Source organism: Eleutherodactylus coqui, chromosome 1 (genome assembly GCF_035609145.1).
Source record: "Eleutherodactylus coqui strain aEleCoq1 chromosome 1, aEleCoq1.hap1, whole genome shotgun sequence".
Lineage (NCBI taxonomy): Eukaryota > Metazoa > Chordata > Amphibia > Anura > Eleutherodactylidae > Eleutherodactylus > Eleutherodactylus coqui.
The window spans coordinates 477,226,951-477,245,271 of record NC_089837.1 but is presented as its reverse complement, the minus strand read 5'-3'; the positions used below and the strand labels follow the sequence as shown (position 1 = coordinate 477,245,271).

At 43.1% G+C, this 18,321-nt stretch overlaps 1 protein-coding gene across 1 annotated transcript in view; it reads right to left on the bottom strand.

Moving 5' to 3' along the window:
* Positions 1–212: 212 nt before the first annotated feature.
* The window catches only part of BAZ2A (bromodomain adjacent to zinc finger domain 2A), a 65,751-nt gene continuing 47,642 nt past the window's right edge, over positions 213–18,321 (bottom strand). The window contains exons 22-29 of the mRNA XM_066584771.1: positions 14,363–14,518; positions 14,072–14,232; positions 11,704–11,981; positions 11,474–11,606; positions 11,241–11,387; positions 9,213–9,418; positions 8,512–8,655; positions 213–7,150 (exon numbers count right to left, since the gene is read on the bottom strand). Coding sequence (XP_066440868.1) covers positions 6,982–7,150; positions 8,512–8,655; positions 9,213–9,418; positions 11,241–11,387; positions 11,474–11,606; positions 11,704–11,981; positions 14,072–14,232; positions 14,363–14,518 — 1,394 coding nt within the window. The 3' untranslated portion in view covers positions 213–6,981. The remainder of the gene's footprint in view (positions 7,151–8,511; positions 8,656–9,212; positions 9,419–11,240; positions 11,388–11,473; positions 11,607–11,703; positions 11,982–14,071; positions 14,233–14,362; positions 14,519–18,321) is intronic.

The following is an 18,321-nucleotide window of genomic DNA, read 5'->3' as shown; positions in this document are numbered from 1 at the left end:
AGGAAGACACTGAAGCATGGTGGAAAGGGAGGTGCTTTTAAGAACTCTTCCTGTCCCTACAGAGATCAGAGGGCAACCTCCATTGTAAATGGGGCCGTCGGGATGACGACCTGGAAAAGATCGTTTTTGCCAGAATGGCCCTTTAAAGGTTTATGTTTGTGTTATTTCAATGCGTAGAAAGAAAGAAAAAACAACGATCAATACATTTCTAGACTCATTTTTATTTTATTTCATTTCAGCTGCTAAAGGGCACACTACAGCACATGTGCAACAACGTGAAGTTCTAAATTTTTTTTTTGTTTGTTTCATTTCTTAAAAACGAGATTGGTCCTAAAAATATAGAAAGAAATAAATTTAAATTCACAGAAAAACTGTACATTTATCAAAAGTCACTATAACACAGTTTGGTTACATATATATAAAAAATAATATAGGGAGGATGTGAGAGCTGGTGGGGGTATTCCTGGTGTGGGTCCAAAGCACCTACTAAGCTGCAGGACTGACCTTGAAGTGGAGCGCAGTCATACAGCGATGCTTAGTGCACGGGGTAGAAAATCCACACTCATACTCTCATTCAGTGTAGCAAAGACTAAACCTGTGTTTTTCCTATTCCGTATTGTTGTTGAGCATTAGTTCGGCAATATATCTGCTACCGGATTTGATACATATACCTTCCATGGAAGTGAATCGTGTCTTAGATAAAACACAGCATTTTTAAATAAACCCTCATAAAACTGTAAGAGAACTGTAACGCACCGCACAGAAATATCGAGGCCTCTGTCTCACAACTTTATAAAGTGGATCTTCGGAGAGCGGCTGTATCAGACAATCGGGTTGATCAGAAGGATCCATGCACAGCAAGAATAAAGATACCCATATTCGCAGGTGATTATTGGGCTTTCCATAAAACCACAGGGAAGAGTTAATAATATGGTCCTTAGCTTAGACCACTTAAAACCAGATCGGACAGGAAAATTCATCACACTGGCACACATCCTGGGATCAATGTGGCGCATTTTGATAGACATGATAAAAAAAATTTCTCTTTCTTACGCCATGTCTTGTATCAGTATTTTGCACCAAAATTACGGCACACTCAATTAATTAATCCAGAGTGTTCTTAGCAAGGCCCAGATTTTTTTTAGAAACTTTTCAAAACTTTTTAAAAGTTTTCAAACACATTAAATCCGGCATGATCAACAATTTCTGGTACAAACGGACCCAAAATTCTGGCCTTTTTTTTTTCTTAGTACATCTCCCCACAATGTGTTTATCAGGAAAGTGGAGGGAAGATAAAAGCGGCCGTGATGGTGGAGCAAAACGCTGGTTACATCTACAAGGGAAGACAAACAAATTCATAAGTTGCTGCCTTGAAAATATCGACATAAGAAAATTATTACTTTCAAATTAGGATTCAACGTCGTAAAAACTGTTTCGGCTGGTGAAAAGTTGACGCTACGAATTGTAACAAACGGTCATCTTTAAAGTGAATGTTGTCTTTCTTATTTTTATTTGTGACCTTAAACGGGTCCAACATTCTATAGTAATTTATGAAAGGGAACCAGTCACCTCAAATCAGCAACATAAACCAAGTTATGGCACTGGCTGGGGAGCTGGTGGATGTATATTTTATACTCACCCGCTACCTCATTTCCATAGTGTCCCCTAGGAAAACCTGGCCACTCTGCCATAGACTTCTTTGGGAGTGTGCACATAGAGCAGTCTGAAAAGTGTCAGATGTTACCAACAGGCAGCCCGGGAATGAGTGGCAGGAGAGTTTAAAAAACTTTCCACAGCTCCCCGTCACCTCCCTTGACAGCACCATAAGGCTGGGTTCACACGCGGTGGAATTGCCGCACAGACCTTGCACATGGAAATTCCGCCGGCAATCTTAAGCCTAACAAGCAAAGTGGACGAGATTTGCAAAAATCTTGTCCACACGCTGCGGAGAAGCCATTACAGCCAAACCGTGCTGAAATTGACATGCCGTATCGCCGTTTCCGTAGCGGTCTCTCTCCTCTCTATGGGGAGAGATGGCCGCAGCGGAATACAGGCGGCAAAGCGGGTTTTGAAGCTGCATTTCTGCTGCAGAAATCTTGCTGTATTTCCGTGTGGACCCACTGCGAGATTTCCGCCCTGTGTGACCACAGCTTAACTTAGTTTATGGTGTTGTTCTAAGGTGACAGTTTACCTTTAATATATCAAGAAACTAACTGAGACTTAAAAAAAAAAAAAGGCTGTCTGTGGCCACCACTAGATGGAGCTCTGGGTGTACTATACATCACACAAAGAGTGGGTGTCCAAGTATACACCCGAGAGCCACTGCTGTAGTTACATGCAGTGCATTCAGGTCAGGGGGTTACTTTAGGGTGGGAATGAGAAAACTCATTAGGAAGAATATATAATCTTGGAGAACCCCCTTAGTTCTACCTATTCAAGGGGACTTGGAACCCCGTTTCTGAAAAATAGAACCCTGATCAAGGCATTAAATCAGCAAGATGTTGGACCTAAAGACAACAGATGGTGTTCAAAGTTGGCCATTCACCTTACAGTCCTAGTATGGAAAAGGCATGAGTGGACTACTGTGCACAGCATGCCATGTAATTCATACAAATTTTCATACGACGGAACCTGAAATCAGGTTAATTGGGGCATTTCTATGTGTAGCATCATCAATTGACCAGAGAAAACAAGATAGAGTGAAATCAAGTACTTAAAATATAGCAACCAAGGCTCTAAGGTCACGCAAGATACGGTAAATTTAGAGAAAAATAAATATGCATTTTATAAATTCATTTTAAAGTCTGTCGTCTACTACTGAATACCAAAATAAAAAAACAACTCTTAAACATCCTGAATATAAAAATATTTGAGGGCAGTGCCAGCGTGCTTCTAGTAAGAACCGTCCTCACCCAGTTCTGCTGCAGAAACACTATTTCATATATGAAGGAACAAGCTAAAACGAAAACCGCACGACCGTCCCTGGCTGTACAGAAACAATCCAGTGTAAGGGTCCAGAGGATCATTCTCCTTAAAAACATGACATTTCATTGGGTTTAGTGCAAAGGACATTATCGGTTTATTGCTTTGCAACGCAACACGCTGGCTGCAGGCGAATATTGCTCTTTATACCAACTGCACTGTCCCATTATTCTTCCTACTGTAGGACCCGAAGCAAGGGATCCGCATGATTCCGTCCCAAAGGGTGTATGAGAAGGTGTGAGAGTCTCGGACTTTCAGATCCAAAAAGGGATTAGAGACTGGTTTCCCTTTAGTGAATGAGATTCGGGCGAAGATCACCCTTATAAAGTGCAAGATCAGCTATAGAAGACAAAACTGAAGACGACCAAACTGAAAAGCGTATGTATCCTTAAAGGATTATGTTTGGAGGCAGAACTTAGATGGAGAGGAATGGGGTGGAATGTGCTGGCACTGCGTTTTCTAGCATGGAAGGAGACTCTTGGTCTAATTTTTACATTTTAGGTCAATGAAAAAAGAGAAATGAACCTTCAAAAGCAAAATAATTAATACGGGGCAGGCTCTACCCGAGCGCACAGATCTCTGGTTTACACCAAGATGTCTTCCCACACCTAGACTTGCCCAGTGTTAGGTATATACCTATACTGACTGCGTTCGGTCCAGAAGTATTTCGACCAGTTTTCAGAATTTAGTCTCTATAGACCAATATATGAGAAACAAATCCATCAATAGGTGATTAAAATGTAGACTTTCAGCATTAATGTAAGGGGTATAACATATATATTGCATAAGCCATTTTTTGCATAGTCTCTCCATTTTCACAGGGTCAAAAGTAATTGGACAACTGACTGATGAGTAGTTTCACGGTCTGGCGTGGCTTAGTTATCTCATGTTGTGTCTAGACTGAACGATTTTATCATTCAAACAAGTAAAACTGAACGATAATCGTTCAGTTTAAACGCAGCCAATGCCGAACGATGACTGCGAGGTTCTAGTTCATGGTTCAGTTTCAACCGGCATAAAAATCAGGGCCGCTTGGGCTCTTATCGTGGCGTTTAAATACCGATGGTTCAATGTTTCACATAGGAACGCACAAATAAGGTAGATGGAACAATACCTCTGCAGCGCCACCTATTGGAAATGCAGCATTCCTTCAAATCATTGTTAGACTCTTTATACAAGCCTTGTAACAATGACTGGAAATTGAAAGCAAAGCCAGAATCCATACACAGACAGCTGTTTCGGGGTGTTTGCCGCACATCAATTTGCAGTAGGTTTCTGGCTTGGCTAGCGAGAGGCCTGTGATGTGGGTCAGAAATGCTATCTTTTCTCCTTAGGGAGAGCACCTAGAAGGTAAGTGAGTGAGGAGACTTAAAAGGCCATTCATCCTCTAACAGCGATTTGAAAAAATGCTGCCTTCCAATAGGAACATCCTTTGGAACACACAGTCAGGCAGTGTTATGGCATGGATGGTTGCCAATGCAACTGGGTCACTGGTGTCTATTGGCGACGAGACAGTGGATAGATGTAGTAGGATGGATTCTAAGGTGTATAGACCAAGACTTTCTGCTCAGATTCGGTCATGCTGCAAAAATGATGGCACTTCACAATACAGATGGACGATGACTCAAAACATGCCAAAAAAATAACCCCAGAGTCTCTTAAGCACGGAGATGGAATATTCCTCCATAGCCGAGTCGGTCATCCGACCTCAGCGTAATCGAGCTTCTCACTAATGCCACTTTTACTGCTAGTTGTTCGCGCTCATGCAGAATGTTAAGGCAGATCATCGCTAAGAATTGCTCACTTCTCGCTCAGTGCTTCACATTCCTATGTACAGCACCCCGCGGGAAGGGTTTAGACACAACGAGAAGTGAGCGAATCGGCGATTATCATTATGCCGGCTGAAACTGAGTGACAAATGGAAAGCGAATGAAAAGTGCACGATGGCTTTGTGGTTAGACGTAATGATTATCGTGCACTTCGTCCGTTTAAGCGAACTTTGAGCAACAATCGTTACGTGTAAATGGGCCTTAACTGGAGGCAGAAAGATCTACATACAATCAGCGACTGAAGGAAGGAAACTCAGTATTTGGAGATGTCCAGGTCTTCCAGACTGATATAAAATAATCCTTATTCCTAATAATTATGTTGGCTTGCCCAATTACATTTCTGCGAAAATGGAAGGACTATGTAAAAAGAGCCGTCATTCCTAAATGATGAATGCTATATTTTTGTTACACCCCTTGGATCAAAGCTGCAAGCCTACACCTCTATCATGTATTGATGGCCTTGTTTCGTGTCCCTGGTGTTGATGTACAGAGGCTAAAAATTCAAAAAAATTGCATCAGCGTCCAAATACCTCTGGACCCAGCTGTACACAAGGAAGTGGCTTGGTATACAGATCAGTGATCCTTACGAACTCAGAATGTATAAGCCTTTAAACAGATCAATCAAGAAATGAATGAAAGAAGCTATGTGAACTAATTCTTCAATCTACACAATGGTCCTGTACGACCTGAAAAGATGACAGTAACACAAAGTAATAAATGGATGCAAACTGCTTTCTAACACATGTCAAAAAAAAAAAAAAAAAAAGATGAACCACTTAATGCTTTTGGGGAAGCCAAAAGGTCGTCGTCATCATCCGGGTGGAGGTATAAAAAAAACAGACTGTTACAGCACTTACTCGTAATATAGGTTGGTTCTCGGGAAAAAAAAGTGTTCAAAACAGACATACAAGATATTAAATACCAAAAAGCAAATGGCTATACAGCAGAAACCATGATAAATAAATTACACAACGTAAATAAAAAGAGGTCACATCAATTCTACACAACTTAGAAGTCAAGTGAAGAAAGTACAAAAACTAAAAAAAATTATATATATATATTTATCGTTGTAGCAAGTGTCCTCTGGGAACCCTGTAGTGCTTAAGGCCTATCAAGACCAAAGGTACCTCTACGAAGCGATAGCAGGTACCTCTCAGTCTAAACATTAGGAGGGGGGGGGGGGGGCAGATGACAGAAGAAGGAAGCCACTGGCATGGGAGGAGGTAGTGCCAAAAAATGATAGGGACAAAAAAAATGGCTTTGTATAACAAACAGTGATTAACCAAAGGAAGCAGCACGTTAAGGAACGTGGTTGGAGGTGATCAGATCCAAGTTCAGCCCAGAGCACACAAGATTATGGTTCTGTCAAAACTAGTGCACTGAATACTGGCCATACAACATCACACGCTAGAAAGCAGATACCTCATCTATGGTCCCAACCAAAGTTGCTATTGCTATTTGAGTAGGTCTTGTGACCCCTGATGTAGAAAGTTAGAAAGCCGGCCACGGGGGAAAAAAAAGGTAGATGCCGAAAAGCATAAAACATGGACATGTGACAACTTACATACAACTCTAGTAAACAACGAAGATGTATATCATCATTAGGTAACTTTGTGCCCGTTTTTGTGTGAATGTATTGACTTTATGTATACATGTACATTATAAATATATGCATTTTGTACATTATGCTAATGTAAAATGTAAGAATGGAATACATGTAAACGTGCATATTTCAGTTGGATTATCCAAGTTCAGTAGATAGGAAACGTATCGGCTCACGCAACACATGGCATGTCTACGGAAGCCTACTTAACACTGAGATGTGAATGCAGATACAGCCAAGGTGAGCTGGCCACAGCGGACTCTTGTAGCACAGCTACTTCTAGTTCAGGCTAGGCTGCCCTGGGTGACGACATTAAATAATTCGACCTCAGGTATACCGAGGGAATGAAAGGAATTCATACATACTGGGTGCAGGGTACAAGAGAGCTAGAGAATGAGAAATGAAACCCTAAGTTGCCGTAACGTCCCTTCAAAGTGGGGTGCACACCTTGAAAGAGGAAAGGACAACAAGAGAAATGAACCCGTTTTTTCAGTGTCGCAGAGATAAACATACAAATGTTGAACTAAAAAAAACCTAAAAATAAAAAAAATAATCTGCACTCCGGCCTCAAAGTGAATTGTTTTCTCGCTCTTGGTTAAACTCCTCCCATCGACTTTCATAGAACTTTTTCAGAACGAGTCCAGCCTTCCCTACTTCAGATTCGTCCTCATTAAACAGTTGGCAATTACTGAACACCAGTTCGGCATCATCTGCAAATTCTTTACAGCTGGTATACCTACAGATATGAAAGGGGAAGGAGGTGATAAAGGTATTAGAAGTGTCTGCACATTTCGCACATAACCCTATCAGCGGGAAAATCAACTGTTTATTCTGCAATTTCACTTAACAAGCTCTACATGTTGAAGGGGCACTAACTTTTAAGGTAACTTGTGCTCATATAATAGCCAGGGTGTGTCTTGTAATATACCTTTATTAAAAAAAAGGTGTCGGTTTTACCGCCAAATCAAGTTTGAAGTGGCTGCCACTAGGGGTCTCCCTTCCAGCCTCTCTGCAATCCACTTTCTGTTAGCTATGTAAACATTCCAGAAACTACAGAAGCTCAATACCTATGGGAGAAGGGACTATCATCACAGGCTGCTTTCTGCACTTCGAAGGCTGTCGGATCTGCAGACACTGTGTCTGCAATCTCCATAAACTCTGCCTCTCCTGCTGTTACAGCCCTAGTGTGCGTTTACTAGCCATGTGGCCAAAATGTCTCTGAATGTCTGACTCCTACACATATACATTTCTGCTTGGAAAGCAGATAGAAGGGCATTCAGATACTGCCTCCCTCCTGATGGAGACAGAACAATGAAGTATCTGAAGTGAGGGTAAGGAAGTACAGAACAGTGAACTGATGGCAGAATGGTTGGCTTGCAAGAAGCCGCATGCCTGAAGTGGATTGCAAATAGGGCAGGAGAAAAATGGGAAAGAGAACCTGAAAATCAGAACTTAAAAACATGAAACAGGGTGCAAACAGCAGCACATGAGAGGGTAAGGAACATGGTGTATTTAAAAAAAAAACTTGTTGAAAACTTAGGTATGCTATAAACTATAGAAATACTGTACACTAAAGTTTTATGTTCTAACTGGATGGATATAAGACTGGTGATAAAATCTATTTGAGACGGGAGAGAATCTCCCCATTGAGACGCCCACCAATCCTAAGAACAAGGATCCCATACTGACCTCTTCCCCGACCCCTCGTCCATTCTCTGCAGTGAGGAGGAGCCTGAATGGAGTGGTAGCCTAACATGCGAAGTGTCGCTCCATTAATTTTCAATGGAACTCATGAAAATAAACAAGCTATGGTTATTTGATAGGAGAATTTTGGAAATAACCCTTTCATTATGTATACGGAAGCAAAGCAGCAAGCATTTGGAAATCTCTTGCTACCATTCGTTGAGTCTAATAAAACTGAGAATGCTGTGATCAGCTCTTTTAATCAACTTCCATAAAGCAGTTGTCCTAACTACTAGATATAGCGACACTTTTGGCAAGGTTGCTTGGATAAACCCCTAAAAATAAAACTGAGTTACAGTCGGGGCATTCTTATACAAGGCTGACACTGCAGCCACTCTTGTATCTAAGACTTACCTTCCATTCAACAACTTGTTCCGCATAGTAGAAAAATCCATTGGGTTTTTGATGATTTTCCTGTATCCAGGAACAAGGCGAGGGTTCACGGGTTCTAGGAAGGGCCATGCATCGTCATGTGACTCCATCTCCATTAAGATGATTCTACATTGTAGACAAACAGTGATTAGACACATACTTATCACTTAAGAGTCCTTTTACATGGGATAACTTTTGGGTACAGAAGCACCCAATAGGCATCCCAGAAATAATCACTAACTGAATGGAGGTGCAGTAGGCCTTCGGCTATAATTTACCCTTAGAAGCATTAGAATTGCACTCTTTACAAGGAAAATGAGCATTCAAATTCCAAAGATTATATTTTTAGAGATGACGATCTATAAATGTACACTGGACTGGTTGAATGTGTCCCTGTTGCGCCATAAAGCGAATAGGTTATATTATATGGCCTAACGTATGTGGACAGTTGGCCATCACACCTATATGGGTTTGTTGGACATCCAGCATGGAGAGTTCTCCCCCCGCCCGGCTCCATTCACAGTAAACAGACAGTTATTCAAAAGTGAGTGCAGGAATTGTGATGGAGACTTGTCCCGTGTACATCGCCATAACATGAATGACTACCGGATAAGGTGATAACGGCAAAATAGTATTTGTCATTGCGCCAGCATGACGATGCTATCAAATGCTCTGTGACTTACTCGCAGAACGTTAAATCGGGGCACTGGCTCCTAGTTCCAATTCGTCTCCGCTTTGCTAGTGATGCTTCTGCCGGAGATTGTTGAGAGACTGCTGCTGGCTCTTTTCGACGTGACTGCTTCAAGGGACTGTCATCTTGATATCGTTGCACACTTTTTTTGGCTCTTTTTGAAGAACCACCGGGTCGTAGATACTCACTTTCTCCTTGCTAAAAAAAAAAGGTGAAATTATGGGAAATTAAACAAAACCTTTACACTTTGTTCAATTTTAAGGTAACCCTTTGGTTTTGGATCACAAATCTGTGTCAGGACAGGATGGGGATAGAGGAGAACAAATGCAGGTAATATACCTCTACCTCCCCTCCAATCAGCCAGTTCTGGGCTACATCTTCAGGTACAGTAATGCACACCGCTCTCCGATTGGCCAGTGCTAATCACATGAGCATTTCTGACCAATCAGAGCAGGTATACTGCATTAGTAGTTTAACACTAACAACGCACTGTGGGGATCAGGTAGTCTGAAGATTGCATCGGCCATCTTGGATTGCTGAACAAAAGAGCCAAAACTAGTGGAACAAAGGGTTGGAAGAGAACAACAACTGCAGGCGATACACCTCCCTCCTCCTCTCCTCGCACAGAAGTTTGTCCTGAAATCAGAGGGTTGCTTTAATTTACAAATAACTTACTTTGCAAATACTTTTTCCTTACTTTTTGTAAAGATATTAACTAGTTCATAAGCAAAGTGGCTTTCAGGCGTGTGCTGGATGCTACTGGCCCTACACAGCAATTTTGCTTAAGAATGCCATCAGCCATGAAATAGGCAGCTTCAGCCAACATTCAGTGGAAACGAACTATCAAATGTGTAAAGGCCCGTTTACACACACAGATGATCGCTCAAAAAATGGCTTTTGAGCGATTATTTTGCATAATCTACTAACTGGTACTAATGCCCATTAGTACCAATTAGTGATGTGTGAGCCGTCAGGAGCTGAAATTATTCAGAGCTGTTCTGCTGAAGGACTGATTTCAAGCCGAAATGATAACCATCGTTCGGCAGAAAACTAAAAGATGGGCATATTTACACCCAATGATTATCGCTCAAAAGACGGCTTTTGAGCAAATTTTGAGCGATAATCACTGTGTCTAAATGGGCCTTAAGGGGTCTCTCCCGGCTCTCCCCTAACAGTAAAGGGAAAAAGAAAGATCAGTATCTTGCATTTCAAAATACCTGAGCCTTTTGTTCTCCAGTTAGATATGCTGTGGTCAGAGGTGTTTGGCAATTGCTTATACTGCTCTCCCTATTGAGAACACATGCACACCAAATATGCACGTGTATGGGGGAAGGGTGTTGGACGGAATAGCTGTTAGTCAAACGAGCCATGTAAAAGGTGATTTTACAAATAACGATTATTGTTCACATTTCCACAATCCAGCGAGAATCTGTAAGATTACCATTCGGTGTAAATGCATGCACCGAGTGGGCAGTGAACGAAAAGTCTTCACTTCTTGTTCGTCGTACAGTTTCTACATATAGAAAACTGGACGACGCAACTTTCCATGTAAGCAAGCAGTCAAGCACTTTTAAACGACTGCCTGCTTACTGCACATTGAGGCGGGCGTAATAATCTCCGGCACGCTCTGCCTCCATTCAGTCAATGATGCTAGTTCCTGTGTTAAAGCACAGGGATGATTATCGCTGGGACAACCTGTCGGGCATCTGCTGCCGACAGATCGTTCCGTGTATCAGCACCCTAGGGTACAATACAGGCCTACTTTAACTTTGCAATTGTAAGGCGTATTAAGAAAGCATACTCTGCCGGTTCATCATTGCCAGGAGCATCTCAGGAGCAGTTCAGTAGGTCACATGACTCACTCTATGATGTCACAGATTACTCTGGGAGTAATCCAGGAGTGTAGTGATGAATATAGCAATAACTTTATTGTATAAGTTTGAATGTAGTTTTAGAAGTGAAGAAAACATCAAGTTAAATTAGTTCCTTGTCAAATTAAACTAATATGTAAATCACTCACTAAAGAAATACAGTTAGGGCAAAACCAGTCCCCTTCCGGAATCTCAGTCATCCGAGGTCGATGGCAATAAGTGTGGCAACCACGATCACAGCTGTCACAAAGTAGCAAGCTTTCGTCATTGTCACCTTTTCGACAATAAATGCAAGTCTGTAAAAAGAACAGCGGGGATCGTTAAACATATAATGCAAGATGTTAAGAGACAGGAACTGCTAGCGTGCTACTCGGCCTCTTACCACTTTATTTATCGACCGCTCCCAAGCTAAGGACTTCTCGAACTGCTGTATGCAGAGAGAGAGCTGAGCAGCACTCCGGCATCGCTCCACTGTTTGGTGCCACAAGCGCAGACGCGATGTAATACTGTACTGCCTGCCACAAACAGAAGAGACGGTGTACAGATACGGTATAATATTTATATATCACGGGGAATACAAACATGCTGGGATGATAGGAGTACTGCTCTTACGTTTCAGTGGTTGACGACGTCTCCATGTCGGTGATGACAATCTTCTCGTGCTGCACCTCGCTCAACACCCACAGAGGTTCCTTCAGGTACCTTCTTTCCACATTCTGCTCCAGGTCCAGAAGCCGCAGCACGGCTATATCTAGCGGATTATTTGGCTCCCTGTGTACTCGTCCATCTTCTCTTTTCACTTTAGCAAAAATATCATCGTATGCTTCCAATGTGTGCTCAAAGTATTTAAGGTCACTCCGAACAGAGTCTAAGGTAGCAGGGATCCAGCCCTGTAAAAGAGGGATGTAAAAGTAATGATGGTTGACATTAATGCATTTGTGCTTGGAGGGGTATAGTGTCTCCTTGTGGAGAGCACCTAGAAAGTGTAAGGATATATAATGAAATGCATGCTCCTCTGGGAGATTTAGTATGCGCCATCTATAGGGCAACAGCATTCCTGCAAGTCAATGTCTGACTTTTTAACTTGCCTTGTAACAGTGACTGAGAATATAAACCAAAGCCAGAGTCTTCTCCAGAAGGAAAAGATCACCATGTACAGACAGACTCTTTGGGGAAGGGAGGGGGGAGAGGTTGTCCCTCATCAGTGTGTAGTAGGGTGCTGGATGGGTGAGAGGCCAATGATGTGGGTCAGGTGATTCTCCTTAAGTAGAACACCTAGAAGGTTGCGGAGAGCTGTAAGGCCATGCATGGTACTCTGGGAAAATGCATGCAAATGAAAATATGGAACAATGCCTCTACAGCGCCACCTATTAGAATGCAGCATTCTTGCAAGTCTATTCCGTCCAACAAGCCTTGTAATGATAACTGGGAATATAAACCAAAGCTAAAGTCTTCTCTGGAATGAAAAGATCACCATGTACAGACAGCTGTTTGGGGGGTTTTGCCCCTCATCAGTGTGCAGTAGGTTGCTGACTGGCTGGGTAAGAAGGCTATGACGCACGTCTCCTCACACCTACCCACGCCACATAGGACTCTCACCCAGCAAGCCATCAATCTACCGTACACTGATGAGGTGCAAAACCCCCCAAACAGCTGTCTGTACATGGTGATCTTTTCCTTCTGGAGAAGACTCTGGCTTTGGTTTATAGTCCCAGTCATTGTTACACGGCTTGTTAAATGGTGTGACTTGCAGGAATCCTAATAGGTAGTGTATAGAGTCGTATAGAGTCTGTGTTACAAAATAGGTAGCGTTAGCACGGCGTATGGCTCTTTTTCATGGAATGACAATCGGGTAAACGCTCCGCGCAAATGCCGACGTCACTGCAAAGGTAATCAGCGCTCGTGCGGAGTGTTTACAAAGAAAGACTTCCCGCTGGATCCCGGGTTCTTGTCGGCTTCTCGCTCAGCGCTTCACATTCTAGGTGAAGCCCTTATTGGGGAGCGTTTACATGGAACGAGAAGCCAGCGAGCCAACGAGTTTTTTAAGCTAATGAAACATCAGCTTAACAAACTGCGAACGAAAAGTGAGCGATTTTCGTGCATTTACACTGAAAGATTATCGCACAAATTAGTTCGCTTGAACGAATTTTGAGCGATTATCGTTACATGTAAATAGGCCATTAGAGTGTTCAAGAATCACAATGCAAGGGTAATGTGTTATGCAAGCGATGACCTCTCTCCTTTCTTCATCCTTGCAAGGTATATTTATGGCCTACTGTAAGGCCGGCTGCACACGACCAGATTTGAATTGTGGAATCCGCGATCATCAACCGTGCGGATGATCTGTGGCATTCTGCATACATTAGCAAGAATAGAACATTCGCATGGCTACTCGCATGAGTGCTGAAAAAACGAAATAAATCGCAACGTGTTCTATTTTTACGCGGATTCCGCTCGGATGGAGGTTAATGGAAGGCGTCTAACCCGCGGCCCTTCCGCAATGTCACGTATTTTGCGTCATCGACTAGCGACGGCGCAGGAAAAGCAGTGGTTAGAAAAAAAATCTGTACTGCACAAGTCCGATGGCGGGACGTCTGGATCATCCGCGATACAGGTGCGAGCGGACGCTGGCCGGGCACAGGGTCGCCTTCCACTGTGGGCTCCCACATGTGGATTCCGATCCACGTGTGTGCAGCCGGCCTAAATGGAAGGCTTGATAGTATCATACCATTGTATTACAAATTACTGGCCAGGGAACGGAGTGTCGCCTGCAATCATTACGACTATAGTCATCCATTTATAGTATTATTAATCATGTGACCCATTACGTTCTACATAACCGGAAATAGCTGACTTGAACTTCTATGTACAGCTTCTTGGTAACCTTCTACAAGGTCTCAGCATAACCTTGGTGCAGTGAAATGAATACACATTATATCTACTACTATATCAAACAACGTGAATGGTAAATAGGACTGACCCGTATCTGCAGGTCTGACATCATGACCCTCTGTTCCAAGCTTTCCACCCACTGTAAAACATAAAGATCCACTTGAAATGTCCATTGCTCAACTGACCATTTGTCCAGTGTCTGCTGACTGACAGGGTGACCTTCTGAGGGTTTGAATTGAAAGAGTGCATCTAGGTACACAAGAACATGATAGAAAGACAAATTAGAGCCATCGCTTTATTATTGGTTGTTTTTACATTTTTGTCATACTTTTATTAGTATATGGTAGTATAATTAGAAAAAAAATAAAAACTCTCTTACCGTTGGCTGACCGGGCGCACATCTCCTTCAGGTGCACAAGATGCTTACTGAGATGTTTGTGCAAAGACTTTTCACGAATGCCTCGTGGGTGCAGAGCTTTCAGCAATGACTCCAGCACAGCCGGGTCTTTTATCCACCACCAGGCGTTTTTCATATCTGTGTGTTAGAGGGGGGAAAAAAAGCACATTGCATTAATCTGGTAATAGAAACTAAATTGTGACTGTCTGCCATTTACATCAGCAGTGCGCAATATGTTATTGCTATTAAAGCAGAATTCATAGAAACCCCCATACTGTAGGAGGCAGCCGTAAAAGAGACTAAAGCTGGTCATTAACAAGATAAAAGTAGAACTCATCGATGTAGATGGAAACAGCTGACAATCCTATATGCACGGTAGTAAATGAAAGATTACTTTTAAGACCTATCAATTAGCAAAAAATCATTGCACGGCTAGGTGCGGACTAGTTGTAAGTGCGATTTGCGCCCAAGTGGCTCAGGCTCAACTCACATTGGACAACACGACACAACCCATCGATGTGCACGGTACTGTTGTACCTTGATGCCACCGGATGTGGTGGGTGTATCTAACTGTTAAGGAACTTGACGGCCAGGTCACGCCCCCAGTGGCTGATTGGCTCACCTCTCCGCCGGCTCCTGCTCTGTCCCCTTTCTGTGAGTAAACCCGGCACTGCGATCTCCCCTCGGCTCCTGCTCTCTCCCCTTTCTGGCATGGGTTACTGATCTCTCCCCTTTCGGCTGCGGCTGTTTGCGTCAGATGTGTGGGGGAAGAGGGGGGTGAGCCGGGCAGCGATTTGCTGCTGGCAGCACCGGACGGGGGTTGTGATAGCAAGGGACACGGCCGGGAAAGTCCTGCCGGGGGATGGGGACTGGGTTTTGACTGCAGGGGACACGGGCGGCAAGGTCCTGCCACCGCCAGCGATGTGACGCATTTCTTACTGCAGGAGACGCGGGCGCCAAAGTTCTAGGTGCGTCCAATTACTTTTGCCTGAGATTGAGGGTTAGTTTAACTATTAGGCTTCAATTATTAGGTGTAAATGCTTTCAAGTTAATGCCAGCCGGCACTCACATGGAAACATTTACAGTTAATAATGTAAGCCTAACTGTCAAACTACCCCTAACCCCAACCCTCTATCCCAGCACAAACTCTTTCCACGCTGCTCTTAGCCTCTGAGCTGTGCTGGGTCGCGAGCCAATTGGGAGCTAGGGTCGTGACAAGGGTGTTCCTCCATCTAACCCCTGCCAAACCCCTAGCTTCTGGTGGCGTCAAGGTACAACAATATCGATGTGAACTGGCATTTCCTATTTCTCGTCCATTAAACCTACAGAAATGGAGCATGCCATAAGTTTTTTTTACATGGACCATCGTTCTGTGTGAAGAAACATTCATGTGTATATACCCATGGGCTATAATGGGGTCGTATGCTGTCCGTGGAAATCCACAGGCCACACACTACCCCAAAATACGCCAGTGTGCCACAGGCCTGTACTGCAGAACTGTTTCTACGCAAGTTTCCAACTAACATAAGAAACAAACTAAAGCAGTTAGTTTGTAAATTAGCTCCATGAGTAACTGCAGGAAATTTTGGTTGGCCTTAACTATCAACCTCGGTGTATGTGACCAGTCTGTTTCCAGGGTGCATATTGCAAAGAAGCCACGGAGATTTTGATTTCCCTATCAAATTAACCTAATGGTATGTTTTTGGAGTGTGGGAGGAAACCAGAATACCCAGAAGGAAACAGGGGAGCAACATACAAACTCCATGTAGAAGTTACAAATAAATGTCAGGAGTGTGCCAAGTGAAGGGGACCAGAAGAAAATGAATTGCTGACAAACCAAGCAGCTAATATAAAAAAATGAGTAACGACTCACATGGTGCACGGTGGGTAAGCCCTGGTAAGGGGAACCCCACCGTCACCTGTTGTCCTGGTTGGCGTATCAAGTAAGTCTTTCATCCACGATCCAGTGTTCTGGAGAGACGCTGGAAGTCGAAGCAATCCGGTGCATGGACGCTTTAAAGTAAACTAGCCCAAGTTAAGGAAAAAATATCCGCGCTCGTGTGGATCAGACTAACTTTCAATAAGTCCTTGAGATGTCTATTAACATCAAACTATTTTATTAACACATTGAGCAACGCGTTTCGGCTAATATGCCTTTCTCAAGCTCAAAACAGCATAACGAAAATACAATGAAGGTATATATACACTTACATAATCTGTAATCTTCATGTTAGGGGACGCCGTCTGTCCTCCTCTGAGGTCATAACGGGAGGGGAATCCCGCTGTGAGAGCTGTCACGTGGTAGAGCGTTACATGGAATGCATGCTGCGTTCCAAATTTCAGTGCAACTTTATTGCACTTTGTCAATGGCACAAAGTATATATGAAGGTTCTGCGTACAGGGAACATAATCAGCTCCCCTTTAACCTGCCTGTTGCATATTAAAACTTTAAAACACATAAAAACATCCATCATTTATAACAAATATTGCCCATAAATAAAGATTATAATAAGGTGATTATAAATCGCTAAAACAAATATATAATAGAAAGATTTATAGATTAAAAATCTCACAGTGTCAGGGTGCATTCAGACCACAGTATATCGGCTCGTTTTTCACGCCCAGCCGATATACGGTGTCCTCGTCTGCAGGAAGGGGGGGGGGGGGGGTGGGAGAGCAAGGAGCAGGAACTAAGCTACCGCCCCCTCTCTGCCTCCTCTCCACCCCTCTGCACTGTTTGCAATATAAGGAGGCGGGGCTACGTTCCGAGAATTAGCCCCGCCCCGCCACTCCTCATTGAAAATAGTGCAGGTGGGTGAAGAGGAGGCAGAGAGGGGGTGGGAGCTCAGTTCCTGCTCCTGGCTCTTCCATCCTCCCCCCCGGCAGAGAGGGACGCCGTATATCGGCTAGGCATGAAAACCGAGCCAATATACGGTCGTCTGAATGTACCCTCAAACCAATATAGCCATCGTATAAAAATATAAAGAATAAATTAGATATTAAATGTAGATTTACCTACAATAATTAGGATAATAAATATGATAAATCCAGTGATCTCCATGGTTCTAATTATGGGGATCTAACAGTTATTCCGCTGTTAATATACAACAGGCAGGTTAAAGGGGAGCTGATTATGTTCCCAGTACGCGGACCTTTCGTATATACTTTGTGCCATTGACAAAGTTGCATCGAAATATGGAACACAACGTGCGTTCCATGTAACATTCTACCACGTGACAGCTCTCACAGCGGGATTCCCCTCCTGCTAAGACGTCAGAGGAGGACAGACGGCGTCCTCTAACATGAAGATTACAGATTATGTAAGTGTATATATACCTTCATTGTATTTTTGTTATGTTGTTTTGAGCTTGAGAAAGGCATATTAGCCGAAACGCGTTGCTCAATGTGTTAATGAAATAGTTTGATGTTAATAGACATCTCGAGGACTTACTGAAAGTTAGTCTGATCCACACGAGCGCGGATATTTTTTCCTTTACTTGGGCTAGTCGATGCAGAAGTTGCTGAAACTCTATTAGTCAGCTGTATATAATGCAGAGCTTTTATAGAAGGAGTACCACCTGTAAATACACCTTTGGGTCTGTTCACACCTCGTTATTGCCTCCACCAGGGGTCCCATCAGGGTTTGTTTAAAAGCAAGAAAACGGCACCCCTCAACGTGGTGCAAAAGAAAATATCTTGGCCATTACTGAAGACTGCGGAAATGGAATCCAATAGGTCTCCATGTTTCAATTCCTTTTTGGCACTTTGCAAAATAAAGAATAGTGCAGTGGACTGCAATAACGAGGTCTGAACAGAGCCTTACTTCCCCCTTCCATGGAGTAGATTGAAAACATATTGGCGAACTACTTGTGACCATTTCATGTCTGCAAGAGTTGAACAGACTATTACATAAAACATTGTTTTACACCCAATTAAATTTC